The sequence below is a fragment of the Lemur catta genome, chromosome Y (assembly GCF_020740605.2).
Source record: "Lemur catta isolate mLemCat1 chromosome Y, mLemCat1.pri, whole genome shotgun sequence".
NCBI lineage: Eukaryota > Metazoa > Chordata > Mammalia > Primates > Lemuridae > Lemur > Lemur catta.
The window spans coordinates 4,574,018-4,589,897 of record NC_059156.1 but is presented as its reverse complement, the minus strand read 5'-3'; the positions used below and the strand labels follow the sequence as shown (position 1 = coordinate 4,589,897).

The 15,880-nt window shown below is 32.7% G+C and overlaps 1 protein-coding gene across 4 annotated transcripts in view; it reads left to right on the top strand.

Moving 5' to 3' along the window:
• Window positions 1–3,364, top strand: part of LOC123629096 (histone demethylase UTY) — a 193,735-nt gene extending 190,371 nt beyond the window's left edge. For all 4 annotated transcript variants that reach the window (XM_045539057.1, XM_045539059.1, XM_045539058.1 and 1 more), the window contains 2 exons: window positions 1,301–1,471; window positions 2,516–3,364. In XM_045539057.1, the coding sequence (XP_045395013.1) occupies window positions 1,301–1,471; window positions 2,516–2,545 (201 nt within the window). In that variant the 3' untranslated portion in view covers window positions 2,546–3,364. The remainder of the gene's footprint in view (window positions 1–1,300; window positions 1,472–2,515) is intronic.
• The last annotated feature ends 12,516 nt before the right edge of the window (window positions 3,365–15,880 follow it).

Genomic DNA, 15,880 nt, shown 5'->3' with positions numbered 1-15,880 from the left:
GTGTATTATTATGAGATCAAATAGATTCAGGGTAGTTCTTTTCTTCAGAAAAGTGAATTTGTATCTTTTTAGTATTTGGAAACAACTATTACATCCCTCAGTATTATCTGTGATTCTGGCTGAGCCTTTGCAAACTAACTCATCAGTCCTTCTGTATAAGATGTACTTACTATCTCTTGTTAATGTTAATGCTCATGTATACACTGATATTTGTACTTACTTTTCATAATATATCAGGCTTAGAATTGAACACTTATTTACCTATTCGTTTCCTGACCTTGAAAAAAAATCAGATATACATGTATTCATTTATGTTTTGTTGTTGTTGTTGTTGTTGTTCTAACTTTGGTTAAACATTAAACACTGTGATATGCTCTAGAGCTGTGGTCCCCAACCCCTGAGCTGCAGACCGGTACAGGTCCAAAACCAGGTGCACAGCAGGAGGTGAGCGGCAGGTGAGGAAGAGAAGCTTCATCTCTATTTACAGACGCTCTCCATCATTCGCATCACTGCATAAGCTTTACCTCCTGTCAGATCACCTGGTGGCATTCTCACAGGAGCAGGAACCCTACTGTAAACTGCGCATGTGAGGGATCTAAGTTGCACGCTCCTTATGAGAATCTAATGCCTGATAATGTGAGGTGGAACTGAGACAGTGATGCTAGTGCTGGGGAGCAGCTGCAAATATCATTAGCAGAGAGGTTTGACTGCACAATAATTGCAGTGTGCTTGAATCATTCCCAAACCCTACCTCTAGTCTCCCACCCCATCCATGGAAAAATTGTTTTCCATGAAACTGGTCCCTGTGCCAAAAATGCGGGGGACTGCTGCAGACAACCAAAAATTATAAAATATAGTTACTACCTTTGTGGAGCTCAGTCTTTAGAAGAAGGCAAACGTTCATACACACAATAGTATGAGTACATTCAGGAAAAGGAAAAACCAAAAAGCAGAGAATGATTCATACCTGATTATACAGTGGTAAAATAAAAATAGACTGACTTTTATCAAACTTTGAATTCAGCTTTAGCTAATGGTTGTACTGAATATTTAATTTCCTTAAAGTTAGTCTCTAAATATGTAACATTACTCTTGTCTTTGAGTATGCTACAAGATAAATCTGGTGTCTGAAACATACAATCATGGGTGGTTTTTTGTAAGTACTTACATTTAACCAAAAATCACTGCCCAGAATTTCATATAAAGTAGAATTCCATAGTTAAATTAAAGTGGTACAATAAATTAACTCTATCAACTCTAAGAAAATCTCTATTCAGTGCTTTTTTTCTTCTATAAATAGGTGGAAGTTTTTAATCTGCTTTTTGTCAGTAATGAAAGCAATATTCAAAAGACTTACATAGTACATTGCCAAGATTGTGCACGAAAAACAAGTGGAAATCTGGAAAATTTTGTGGTGCTAGAACAGTACAAAATGGAGGACCTGATGCAAGTCTATGACCAATTTACATTAGTAAGTGTATTCAACATGTGAGTACATAGTTAGCTGGGTTGTGAGGCAATGGGATTTGATTTTACTGCCTGATAAATAGAAGTCAATAAGGTACTTACGTTTTCCATTGTCTCAATAGATATTGGTGCATGAAGAAAACTATTCATATTATCCCTATTTTGAAGTAATTTATGTAGATGAAATTTATATGTATTACTATTTTTCTTATTGAGAATGTCTCAAAGAGTAGTCCCAATAATTACATTTTAAAAATGTGTATTTTTAGAATGTTATCAGTTTTTATTCTATTTGATATAATTTACAAAACTTTTTATATGTTACTTAATTTATAGTGATTATCTAAAAAGAAAATGTATGTTTTTTAAATGTTCTTGTGTCTGTAGAGCTAATTGCATTTATTTAAAATCTAGTCCTTCTAAGAAGGAATATACCTTATGGGAATATTTGGTGGAGCTTGACCAAATGGTATGATATATAAGAATTATGAAAGAAAATTAATAGTCTTGTAAATTGCAATTTTAAATTTCAAAGACAAATTCTTTGGGATAACATTTCTGGCTTCAGTGGCCTTATGAAACACAAACAATTCATTGTTTCAGGGCTTTATGGTCTAAATTTTGAAATGTAGTCCCTGATATTTTTTTGTAAATAGTGCTCACAGTGACTTGAGGAAGAAAAAACTTAAGTGGAATATCTAAAACATGTAATCTAGCTAAGACATGTTCATAAGGCAAATGCTAGTGAAGTTTCAATTTTTAAGTTACTTTCCCACAAGACTTCTTTGGGTAGTCTTAAAAATCAGTGAACTAATAATATTCCTAAATGATGAATTCTAGAAAAATGGCGATAATGGTATAGGAGTCTTAGGAAACTGGTTCTAATGGCGATAATAAGAGCATCTCACTTAGCAGACTGTTGAGATTGATATTTTTTTTTACTCACTTCATAAAAAGGCTGTCTGTTGTTTATATCCATGAGCTAGGTAACAAACACTCTTAAGGATTTATGTAACAAAATTTTAACATATTTCATTTTTATTTTTAGGCTCCTTCATTATCAACCACCTCATCTTGATATTGTTCCGTGAACATTAAATGAGACCTTTTCTGCTCTTCAGGAAATTTCTGCACCACTGGTTTTATAGCTGTCTCATAAAACTGCTGACTAAAAACTATGTCTATGCAACCTTCCAAGAACAGAGTGTGGAGCAGTTGGACAGAGCACTGCCTCTATTCCAAGACTTACAAAGCTGATCCAATTTTACATCAGAAAAATAATAGTAATCATATATTTTGTGTATATATGACAAAATCATCAATGTTATACAGGCTATTAACTTGAAGACAGCCTTTTTAATGATAATTTAATTCTGGGATGATGAGTTAATTTTCATGTGTATTTTACTCCTTCAGAATTTTTCTGGGGAAAAAAATACTGTCCTAGGTGGTCATTTCTTTGTAAGATAGTTAAGGAATTTAAATCTTTCTTTGGTCAATTTTTTTTTAATGTGAAAAACTAAGAAAGTTTTTTTATGCTTTATGTTTTTCTGTGTTGTTTTGAAACCATGGTGATTACACTTGTGGTTCTGAAATAAATTTTAAAAAAATTCATGGCCAAGATACAAAGATAATGGATTGCACATAGACTAAGAAATAAACTTCAGATTTGTGACTTTTGTTTCTAATCTTGATACGATTTACACTATTTATAAGTACATATTTATTGCTTGAAAGATATTTGTGAATGGAATGTTGTTATTTTTTCCAGACTTACCTGCCATTAAATACTAAGGAGTTCTGTAATTTTAAGCACTACTCCTATTACATTTTCTATGTGTAAATAAAACTGCTTAGTATTGTACAGAAACTTTTATTAAAATTGTTTAATGTTTAATGGGTTTTCCACTGCTTGCGTTTTAAAAAGACTTTCTGTAAAGACCCAGTTTTATTCATTTTCAAATTTAATGATATGTATTTTATGTGTGCATGTGTGTGTGTACACACATATATGTAGAAATCTCAATATATAATTGTATAAAGATAAAACAAAATTTTTAATTTTTTACATCTATGATACTTTTTGAGGTGCCTACTATAAAGTAATTACTTACAAGAGTATAATTATTTTTAAAGTAAATGTCTTTTAATCTGTTTTATTAAGTTTCAGTTGTTGTAGTGATAGCCAATAAATAATTGCTGGCAAAATGTATTATATAATAGTAAAAAACAAACAAGGTTTTAAAGGGATCATTATATAGATTTGATAAATCTTGTTTATCATTTAGGGTTTTTTATGGAAAAGAGGTGCAGAATAATGACCTATTTTAGAACAAATATATTAAGTGACTTATTTTTTTAGAGCTAGATGACTTTGAAATTCTGTGCTTTCCTGTTTGTATACAAACATGGTTTAGGAACAAGGGGGAGAACAATATTTAAAATTCTATATAACTAGTAAATTTTAACAAGTTCTATAAAAACTTTTACTTCATATTAATATGAACAACTTACTTTTAATGAACAAATTTATCTCATTTTATAATAACACCTGGCTTTTCTACCTCTGCTTTCTGGAACATTCTCATTTTATCACATTGTTCTTTCTAAAAAGAGTTTTCCAGGGAGCTTTAGTAAAGAATCATAGAGTGCTATAAGTGAGGTTATGTAAAATGTAAAAGAATTTATAATCTTATCTGAGGAAATGTTTTAACAATTGTATTAATGAAGCACTTTTTTCAAACTGCTTTGGAGTATTTTGGTGTCCTAGAAATAGTTTAAAGACAAAACCCATGAAAGTATTTTGATTAAATAGGGTAATAATTTTTTTTTCAAGTATTGAAATCTATTAACAGTAATCACCTATATCTAATTTCAGAAGGAAATAATTGCAATTTTTAGTTAAGGAAGAAAAAGTACTAAGTGTTTCTAGATATTTTAAATGCTAATATTTTTGTGATTTTCATATAATTTTTTTATTCAAAGATCATTGAGAATAAAAGTCAAGACAAACTTTCTTTGCCAAACAAAAGCTAAAAATCAACCCTTAGGAAACAAAGATTATAGAATAGTAGGGCTACACATGAATATTTCTTTTTTTTCTTTTTTTTTTTTTTTTGTTTGTTTGTTTGTTTTGAGACAGAGTCTCACTCTATTGCCCGGGCTACAGTGCCGTGGCATCAGCCTAGCTCACAGGGTCAGGCAATCCTAGGGTCAAGCGATCCTCCTGCTTCAGCCTCCTGAGTAGCTGGGACTACAGGCACACGCCACTATACCCAGCTAATTTTTTCTATATATTTTTAGTTGTCCAGCTAATTTCTTTCTATTTTTTTAGTAGATACAGGGTCTCACTCTTGCTCAGGCAGGTCTCTACCTCCTGAGCTCAAACGATAGGCCCACCTCGGCCTCCCAAGTGCTAGGATTACAGGTGTTAGCCACCGCTCCCGGCCATGAATATTTCTTAGCAATTCTGTTTTGTATTACTGACATATAAAATCTTATGTCTCAACTCTTTTTAAGATGATTCATTTCAAGATTAATATAAATTGAATTTACTGAATTTACCTGGAAATGAAAATGACATTTTTTTCCTTTATTAATACATATTTGGATATGTTGAAAATAATACTTTTCAGAAGCTTATACTCTTTATTTTTTTTTCATTTCAGCTTATTATGGGGGTACAAAAGCTCAAGTTATATATATTGCCCATGACTCACCCATCCCCCTGAGTCAGAGCCTCAAGTGTGTCCATTCCCCAGACAGTGTGTCTGGCACTCACCATGTAGTCATACCTCCATCCCCTCCCCCCACCCCACCCCCCTCAGAAGCTTATACTCTTTAAATGGATAGAGAATCAGAAGTGAAAATCAAATATAGCATTACTTCGAAGTATATCTAAATTAGTGAAGTTCTCTGTGACCTACTTTCTTTTCATCAATTTATCATCTTTAATAAGTTGGATTTTGGAAGGTCTTAAATAGATTTATTTTTCTTTTAAAGCTGTTAAACTCTTCCAAGTGCCTTTCAGTTCAACAAATTTGGATTATAGCACACATTATTTAGAAGAAGACTTTAATCCAAAAATAGCACAAAACAGCACATATTTTTCCAAAAATAAAATAGCAACTAAGTGGAAAACGGAACCATAATCTCTTCTCTTTACCAGCAATGAAAAATAAACTTTTCTTAATGATTAATTTGCATTTTTTCCATGAATATATAATTCAAGTATACAATCCAGTTATTTCCAAAAATCTTGGCTTCTGTATTTTAGTATAAAACCTTACAATCCAGTTGTTTCCAAAAATCTTGGCTTCTGTATTTTAGTATAAAACCTAAGTTGCTTTTGCAAAGTTACTAAGTTGCAAAACAGGATCTTAAATATTAGTATTTGGCCAACTGAAGTTTATGATACATTACTGGAATTTCAACATCAATGAAGTCTATTTTTCAGAAATATTTGAGCCTTATTGTTCAAGTCTTTAAGTTACCATGATACATATTTTCATTTATTCAGGACATTTTCTTACTTAGTTTCTCCTAAAAACCAAATATGGATAAGATGTGAACTTGCCCCCTAACCTCCATACCCACAATGATTTTACCATCTATTATTATGGGAGATTCATGGAAATAAATAACATAAAGGGTACTACTAAGATTTGCATTAGAAGATGGGTTAAATTGTATACTTCCATATTTCACAGAACATGAATGCTTGGGAACTTAAAGCTGTTTTGTAATGACTAAGGCATTGGCAGAATTAACAGACAACTGCAGAAAGTACCTGATGGTGTAAAACCTTTTCAGTTATGTTAGACTTTTACTCTTTTTACAGTTAGTAATAGAGATGTTTATTGGTTTTAAATGAAAGGATATCAAAAGTTTGGCAAATCTTCCTATTCACCACACTCCATTTGTTTCATACACTCCCTTTACTCTCTACACATACCCCAGGGGATATTTTGACCTTGAACTTTTATGTTGTAGAATGGAAGTAAAGGAACGGATTTGGGAAACAATTTTAAGAAGAAATTTCACAGATCCCATTAATTTTTTCCCAGTAAAAAGGATGCTTTAACAAGGTAGAAGCTAGAAGGGACAAAGCAGAAGATTACAATTTACTTGTAAACGATTAAGCTTGTTTTTAGTATGACAATTATACCTACCATTGTGTTTACTGGTAAAAAGCCTTGTGCTAAAGACTTTCCATATATTTTTCTATTTAGCCCCTCAGTGAGCACCTGAGGTAGATACTGTTTTGTTTTCATTTTATGAATAAGGAATTAAGGGATAGGAAGTTGGAAAAAGATCAACTTTGTGCTACTTCCACAGTCAGTGATACTCTACCGCCCACACTATGAAATTAGAATTGCTAAATGCTTACATGGCATTTGTGTCTAAAGAATTTTCACGATGCTGACTTTTAATTTGATAACATATAATTAGGATAAGCATAACTAAGTTTTTAATTTTTATTTTTACTAATTGGAGAGATTCACATGCAATTGGAAGAAAAAATACAAAGGTCCTATGTATCTTATGACTCTTTCCCTTAATGGTCACATCTTGCAAAACTATAATACTGCATCTAACATACATTGATAGAGTCAACATACAGAATTTTTCTATCACTGCAAGGATCCTTCTTGTCACCCTTTTATATTCACTTCCATCGCCTTCCCTCCACCCTCGTCCCTGAACCCTGGCAACATTGATGTATTATTCATTTCTATTACATAATAATTTCAAGAGTGTTTTGTAAGGCATGTACCCTGTGGTGATGAGTTTATTTCACAAAGTAATTCCTGGAAATGTATCAAGATTGTCTGTATCATTAGTTCTTTTATTTCTGAGTCATAGTCCATGGTATAAGATAGATGCACTACCTCTTATTTAGACATTGCTGTGTTCTGAATGTTTGTGTCCATCCAAAATTCTTATGTTGCAGTTCTAACCCCCAAGGGAAAATGAGGCCATGGGTTTGTTGGAAGGTAATTAGTTCATGAACGGGATTGGTACCCTTACAGAAGTGACCCCAATGGGTTAATTTGCCCCATTGTGTTTATGTGAGGATACAACAAGATGGTACCTTCTATAAGCCACGAAGAGGGCTCTCAACAGACACACGAGCCTACTAGTGCCTTGATCTTGGACTTTCCAGCCTCCAGAACTATGGAAAATAACTTTCTTTTAGAAAGTGATTTCAGTTTATAGTATTTTGCTATATTTGTCTCAGCCACAGTGGACTGAGACATTCATATATCCACTGAAGGACAGTTTACAGGGCAATTATGAATAAGGCTACTATAGCTGTACTATTTTGTGCAGACATATATGTTAATTTCTCTTGGTTAAATACCCAAGAGGGCAAATGCTGATTCATTTAGCAGTTGCATATTTTAGTTTAAAAAAGAACAGTTGCCAAACTTTTTCAGAGCGACAGTACTATTTTACATTCCTGTAAATTTTACATTTAAATTCTTACCAACAATGTATGTGTGGCCTAATTTCTTCACATCCTTGCCATCATTTGCTATACTATCTTTTAATTTTAGCCATTTGATAGGTGTGATAGCTATGGTAGCTTAGCTTTCTCTAATGATTAATGGTGTTGAATAACAATATTCTTATTTCTCATTACATTAGTATGTCCTCTTCACTGAAATACTTATTTGTATCCTTTGCCCACTTTTTTTTCCCCCAAATGTTACAGGGTTAGAACACCTTGGTTACATAAATTGCCTTTGCACCACCCAGGTCAGAGCTACCAGAGTTTTCTATAGCCTAGATTCCCATACATTGTTGGATAGTGAATTACAAATATTTTCACCCAGGTTGTAGCTCTTATTATTATCACCATAACAGTCTTTTCACAGAGCAGAAGTTTTGAATTTTGTTGAGGTCCAATTCATTTTTTTTTGTTTGTTTTGATTGAGTGTATACAGTAGTGTCAAGTCTCTTTGTTAGACCTAAATCTCGAAGATATTTTCTTATGGATTTTCCTAAAATTTAACATTTATATTCATAATTCATTGTGATTTTTTTTATATAAATTGTGAGGCTTATGTGAGATTTTTGTTTTTCATTTGGATTTTTTGTTTGTTTTCCTTTATGCTTTTGGCCTGTGGATGTCCAAACTCTGGCACCACTTGTTTGTATCTCTATTAAAAAAATAACAAAAAATAGTGGAGTATCTTTGTGTTGCTCTATTTCTTTCTTCCATTTTTATTTGTGTTCATCCTCTGTCAGTGCCACACTATCTTGATTACTAAAGTTATATACTAGGTCAATATTTGGTAAACAATTTCTCTTTATTCTTCGAAATGGTTTTAGCTATTTTAGAGCCTTTGTCTTTTCATATAAATTGTAGAGTAAGTTTGTGTATATCTACAGTAAACCTTATTACATATCTAGGTAAGTATCTTTGCAGTATATTTCTGCATTTAACGTAAAGGTTAATAAAATTAAGAAATTGACATTGCTATTATCTTGAGTATCCCAATTCATAATTATAATATCTCTTCATGCAAGTTTTCATTGATATCTTTTATAAGCATTTCGTAATGATCAGCATGCAGATTGTGTGCAGAACTTGTATATACAGAACATTTCATTTTCTCTTAAGAGATGTTAATAGTATTGGTTTTTTCATTTCTACTTCCACATGTTCATTTTTAGCCTACAGAAATATGGCTGACATTTCTGTGTTTATCTAATATCCTATGACCATGCAGAATTCATCTGTTAGTTGAAAAAGAATTTTTGGATACTCTCTTAGACTTTGTATGTATTAATATGTAGTCATATCTACAAGAAAGAACAGTGTTATTTCCTCATTTACATTATATATTAATATTTCTTTCATTTAGTTTTCTTATCTTACTGCAGCAGCTGAAACTTCAGTACTGTGTTGAGTAAGAATGATGAAAGTAGACAATCTTAGGAAAAAACATTCAGTCTTTCATAGTTGTATGATACCAGCACAGCTGTAGGTTTTTTTGCAGATGTTCTTTATTAAGAATAAATGACCGAGGGCCAGGCGTGGTGGCTCACACCTGTAATCCTAGCCCTCTGGGAGGCTGAGGTGGGTGGATCGCTCGAGGTCAGGAGTTCGAGACCAGCCTGAGCGAGACCCGTCTCTACTAAAAATAAAAATAAGTTATCTGGACAACTAAAAGCGTATATAGAAAAAAATTAGCCGGGCACGGTGGCGCATGTCTGTAGTCCCAGCTACTCGGGAGGCTGAGGCAGTAGGATCGCTTCAGCCCAGGAGTTTGAGGTTGCTGTGAGCTAGGCTGACGCCACGGCACTCACTCTAGCCCAGGTAACAAAGTGAGACTCTGTCTCAAAAAAAAAAAAAAAAAAAAGAATAAATGACCCTCAATCCTATTAGATTTTACCATTGCGTACTGCAATTTTCAGTTCCTCTTGTTTTCTGCATCTGTTGGTATCAATCATGATTTTTCTTTTTAAATTTGTTGGATTACATTAATTTAATTGATTTTCAAAAGTTGAAGCAGCCTTGTATAGCTGAGATAAGTAATAGTTATGTTGGATTTTTTTTTTTTGTGATTGTTAGGTTTAGTTTACCAATATGTTGATTTTTGCACCTAAGTCCACAAGAGATAGTGATCTATGGTCTTCTATTTTTATATTGTCTTTGTCTGGTTTTGGTGTCAGCATAATAATGGCCTCGTTTGGAATTGGAAAGTGTTTTGCCTCTTCCAGCATCTGAATGGATTGTGTGAAATTTATGCTAACTCCTTAACTATTTGGGAAAATTATCCAATAATGCCATCTTATTTGGGATTTTCTTTTTTGGAGCTTTTTGAAGTGCCAGTTTACTTTCTTTAATTGTTACAGGACTACTCAGATTGTCTCTTTCACCTTAAGTTCTCAGATTTTGTGGGTTTCAAGGAGTTCCTCTAGTTATCAAAATTCCTCATACTATTTTGTTATTATCCTGTTTTATTCCTTGATATTTTGTGATGTTGCTTTTATTGATTTCTTGCAGCTTTGTTTTTCTTTTTTCTTGTCTTAGATTTATTTTGCTGTTGTTATTTTAGTTATTTTATGTAGTTACTTAGGTTAATTTAAAGTTTTCCTTTTTCTTGTATACATATAGTGAAATAAATTCGTTTTTCACTATTTTAATTAATTCCTGCATAATTTAATAGGTTGTTGTTTCTTTTTCATTCAATTATATGTATATTTTTAAAACGTCCTTTGAAATTTTCTCTTAGATCAATGTATTATTTAGACATGTATTGTGTAATTTCCAAGTTGGGGACAGAGGAAGGTTCCTGGTTATTTTTTTCCTGTGGTATTGATCTCTACTTTAGTTCACTCTGGTCAGAAAATATACTGTGTATCATTTCAGTCTTTTAAATTTGTTGAGATTTGAGTTATGTCCTAGGATGTACCTTTCATGCTGAGTTTTTCATGGGTACTGGAATAATTGTCTTTTCTGCTCTTGTCGGGTAGAGTGTTCTATAAATTTCAATAAATTTATTTAGATTATTGGCTTTTGTTTGTTTTGTTTTGTTGGTTTATTCTGTTCAGATTTTCTGTATCCTTGCTGATTTGTCTAGTAGTTTTAACAATTGCTAAGCTAAGAGTCTTGAAGTCCTCAAATATAATGGTGGGTTTGTCTATCTCCCCTGTTCATATTGAAGCTTTGTTGTTGTTACATAAACATTTAGAATACTATGTCTTCTTGGAGAAATTTCCTTTTATTCATTTTATAATGTCCATGTTTGCCTCTAATAATTTTCTATGCTGTGAAGTCTATTTTATCAGACATCAATATAGCTCTTAAATAAAAAAAACTATGCATGTTATATATTTTTCAAATATTTATGTAAGCAACATATAACTGGGTCATGTTTTATACTTTTTCAGTCAAGGCTTTGATGGTGCATATAGTCTATCCAAGTTGAAGGCAATATTGATATTGTAGGGCTGCCATTTTACTTTATTTCTATTCTTGTTTCTCATTATTCTGTTAATCTATTATTTCCTGTTTGTTTTTTACTATAATATGTTTCTTTGAATAGTTTCCTGAATAGTTTTTGAGCTATTATAATATACATTTGAAACTTATCACTACCTACCTTTATCCACTTGGACTGAATTTGGAAACCCTACCTTCCCTTTTTATCTTTTAAACATAATTATCTAATTATTTTCTTCATGTGAATTGAGCATCACATCAAATGTTGCTATAATTATGTTCCAACCATCAATATGATTTTAAAAACTCATGCAAAGTTATGATAGTCTATTTACCCTAATTTTTATATATTTTAATCTTCTCTTTCCCTTGAATTTTCAAGCCTTCATATATTTCCTTTTTGTTTAATTTACTTCAGCCATTATTTACATAAGAATGTCTTAGCAACTAACTTTCTGAATTTCTTTCATCTGAGATTTTTTTTTTGTTTCTTTATATATATACACACACACATATACATATATATATTTCTAAAGAATGATTTATATCTCTCTGGGCTGACAGTGTTTTCTTTTCACAATTAAAAAATGTTGTCATTTCTTTCCAGGCTTCATGGTTTCAAATAAGAAATCCATTGTGATTCAAGTTATTTGTTCCCTTACAAATAATTTTTCGTTTATCTCTGAATGTGTTTAATACTTTAATTTTTAGAAGTATGTTACAATAAGCTCCAAAAGGTGAACAGAATTGCAGGAACCTGTGAGATTATAATAAAGGTAATATTCACCAAACTTCCAGAAGTAACGTGTGGAACTAAAAAACTGATAATTGCCTCCAAACTTTGCAAATTTGGTAAAGATATACATCTTTCAAATCAAGAAATCACTTGATTTGATAAAGTTTGGAAGCATTATCAATTTTTTAGTTCCAGACACCACTTCTGGAAGTTTGGTGAGTATCACCTCGTTGTTAGAATCTCACAGATTTGTGCAACCCTATTCACCTTGTGGAGCTTATGTTCTTTTTGTTTTTCAGAAAAGATAAAACTGAATGTTTCTGTTCACTTAATTTTTTCCTTTGTCTTCTGCATTCTCTTATTAAACAAACTTATTGTCTTATTTTCATTCATATATTTTTCATATATATTTAGATTTGTTTCTTACCCTATTTCTTTGCTGAGATTTTTCTGTACTTTGTTTCAAGGGATTTGGAATTGCTTGTTGAAGTATTTATATGAAGTATTTATATTCATAGTGTCTTTAAAATCATTGTAAAGTCAGCAAGATAGCAGTATGGAAATCTCAGATCCCTTCCCCACATACACATAGATTTAAAACAATATAAATATCAAAATACCTTTTTAAAAAGCCCAGAATTTTAGCAAGAAGTGGCAGTACCCCAGATAAACACAAAACCATGTCAGTCACACTGAAATGACTAGCAAGAGCAATACCACTTTACCTGTTTTAGTTATCCACCCCTAAACCCTAGTATAGCTTAGAGCCAAGAGAAATTGCTACTATTCTCTGGAAAAAGGAAAAGAGTGCAGAAAACATTCAGTGCCCCTCGTGTTTCAGTATAATCCTTGAGGTTCCAGGTTCTATTGTACCTTAGAGAGAGCACTGAAAAGAGTTAGAATAGTTTCAATACCTGGAGTTGCTAAGGGAATGGCACTTTCTTCTGGCCTGTAACTCTATAAAACTAGGAAAACATGCATAACTGAGGCTTCTTCCCCCAGGAAAGAGGAGGAAGAGTGGTTCATATCACCACTGTCCCCAGCCTTTTAGTGTGCTGCCCCAGATGTTAGTTTGTGTGTCACTTTATACATCAGACTGATGGATATGACACAGTCACACTTTTTTCAAGAACAAGATGTTACAGGCTCTTGAAAACAAAACAAAAATGCTGAAGCAGCTAGGAAGGAAGGCCCAGAGTCTCTAGCTGGACTGACTAATAAATTTGTTTTCTAGTGAAAGCTGATCTTCAGAGACTGAGAGAGAGGACTGTTTCTTCAAATGTATAGACATAGACACAAAGCTACAAGGAGTATGAAGAATTGAGAAAACAGGACATAATCAAAAGAACAAAATGTCTCTCTATAAGCCAACAATAAAGAAATGGAGATCCATGAATTGCCTGACAAAGAATTACAAACAGCCTCAGTGAATTACAAGAGAGCACAGATAGATAACTATTTGAAATGAGAAAAGTGGTACTTGAACAAAATGAGAATATCACAAATAGGTAGAAATGACAAAGAACCAAACAGAAATTCTGGAACTGAAAACTTCAATAATTCAACTAAAAAATTCACTAGAGGGTTTGAATAGCAGACTTGATCAACTTGAGGAAATAGTAAATTCTAAGTAAAACATGTTATTTGAAATTAGCCAGTCAGGAGGAAAAAAAACAAAAGAATACAAAGACTGAAGAAAGAAAAAGGGACTTGGACACCACCAAGCAAGGCAATATATCACATTATGGAATTCCAGAAAAAGGAGAGAAAGGGAGGAGAGATTGGAGAGAAGGAAGGGTAGAAAGATATTTGAAGAAATAATGACTAAAAACTCCCCATCCCAGGAAGAGAGATTGATATTGAGATTCATGAAAGTCAAAGGGCACTAAATGGGATGAATCCTAACAAGTCTACACCAAGACATATTAACATCAAACTGGCAAAAAGCAAGGAGAAATTTGCAAGCAGCAAGGCAAAACCACTTTGTCATATACAGTAATTCTCTATAAGCCTATCAGTGGAATTCTCAGCAGAAACCACGCAGGCCAGAGAAGAGTATAATGATTCAAAGGGCTAGGGGGAAAAAATGTCAACCAAAAATCATATATCCAGCAAAACTGTCCTTCAGCAATGAAGGCAAAATAAAGAGGTTCTCAGACATACAAAATCTGAGAAAGTTCATCACCACCGGAACTGCCTTCCAAGATATGCTAAAAGGAGTTATTCAGATTGAAACAAATAGACACTAAATACCAAAGCTAGGACATGAAAGCATAAGACTCACTAATAAAGGTAAATATATAAATATGCAGAATACTGTATTACTCTAATGGTGATCTATAAATCATTTTTAGCACTAGGATAAAGGATAAAAGACAAAAGTGTTAAAAGCTATAAAAACAAATATTTATGAATGAATATACACTGTAAATGACATAAAATGTAACAAAAAGTCAAGGGGGAGATAAAAGTGTAGATGCAATTGCAGCTCACTTATCAGCTTAAAATAGAGTTTTAATTGCAAGATAGTTTATGTAAGCCTCATGTAACCAAGAAAATAATAACCACAGTAAATACAGAAAGGAGGAAAGAAATCAATTTTATCTCAACACAAAAACTACAAAGGAACATGGCTAGAGAAGAAAGAGGGCCAAAAAAAACTACAAAACATGTAACCCTTAACAAAATGACAATACTTACTCCTTACCTGTTTAAAATATCTTAAAATGTAAATAGATTTAATTCTTCAAGCAAAAGACATAAAGTAACAAAATAGGTTTAAGAAAAATAGGAACTAACTATATGTTTATACAAGAGACTCACTTCGGAATCAAAGAGACACATACAAAATAGACTTTAAGGCTGGGTGCGATGGCTCATGCCTGTAATCCTAGCACTCTGGCAGTCCGAGGCAGGTGGATCGCTCGAGGTCAGGAGTTCGAGACCACCCTGAGCAAGAGCAAGACCCTGTCTCTACTAAAAATAAAAGGAAATTATATGGACAACCAAAAATATATATAAAAAAAAATTAGCTGGGCATGTTGGCACATGCCTGAAGTCCCAGCTACTCGGGAGGCTGAGGCAGTAGGATTGCTTAAGCCCAGGGGTTTGAGGTTGCTGTGAGCTAGGCTGATGCCACAGCACTCACTCTAGCCTGGGCAACAGAGTGAGACTCTGTCTCAAAAAAAAAAAAAAAAAAAGACTTTAAGTCAAGACTGTCAGAAGAGACGAAGAATGCCATTATATAATGATAAAAGGGAAAATGACTGAGGGTGATAGAGAGATAAATAGAAAGATATGCACGCAACATAAGAGCACCTAAATACATAAAGCAAACATTGACATATCTAAAGGTAGAAATACTATCTTAGGAGGAGACTTTTAATACTCCACATTCAAACAATGGGTAGAATATACACATAGAAAATCAGACTTTAACAGAGAAAAGCAGACTTTAACAACACCATAGACCAAATGGAGCTAGCATAGTAGACGTATACTGAACATTCCACACAATAGCAGCAGAATACAAATTTCTCAGATACAAACAAATCTTCCAGATGCACACCTTAGATTATAAAACAAGTCCTAAAAAAAACTCAGGAAGATTAAAACATAAAATATATTTTCTCATGACCATAATGGCAACTAGGAATCAATAACAAAGGAAAACTGAAAAATTCACAAATAAATGTTAAGATAACAGAATCTTTAAAAAT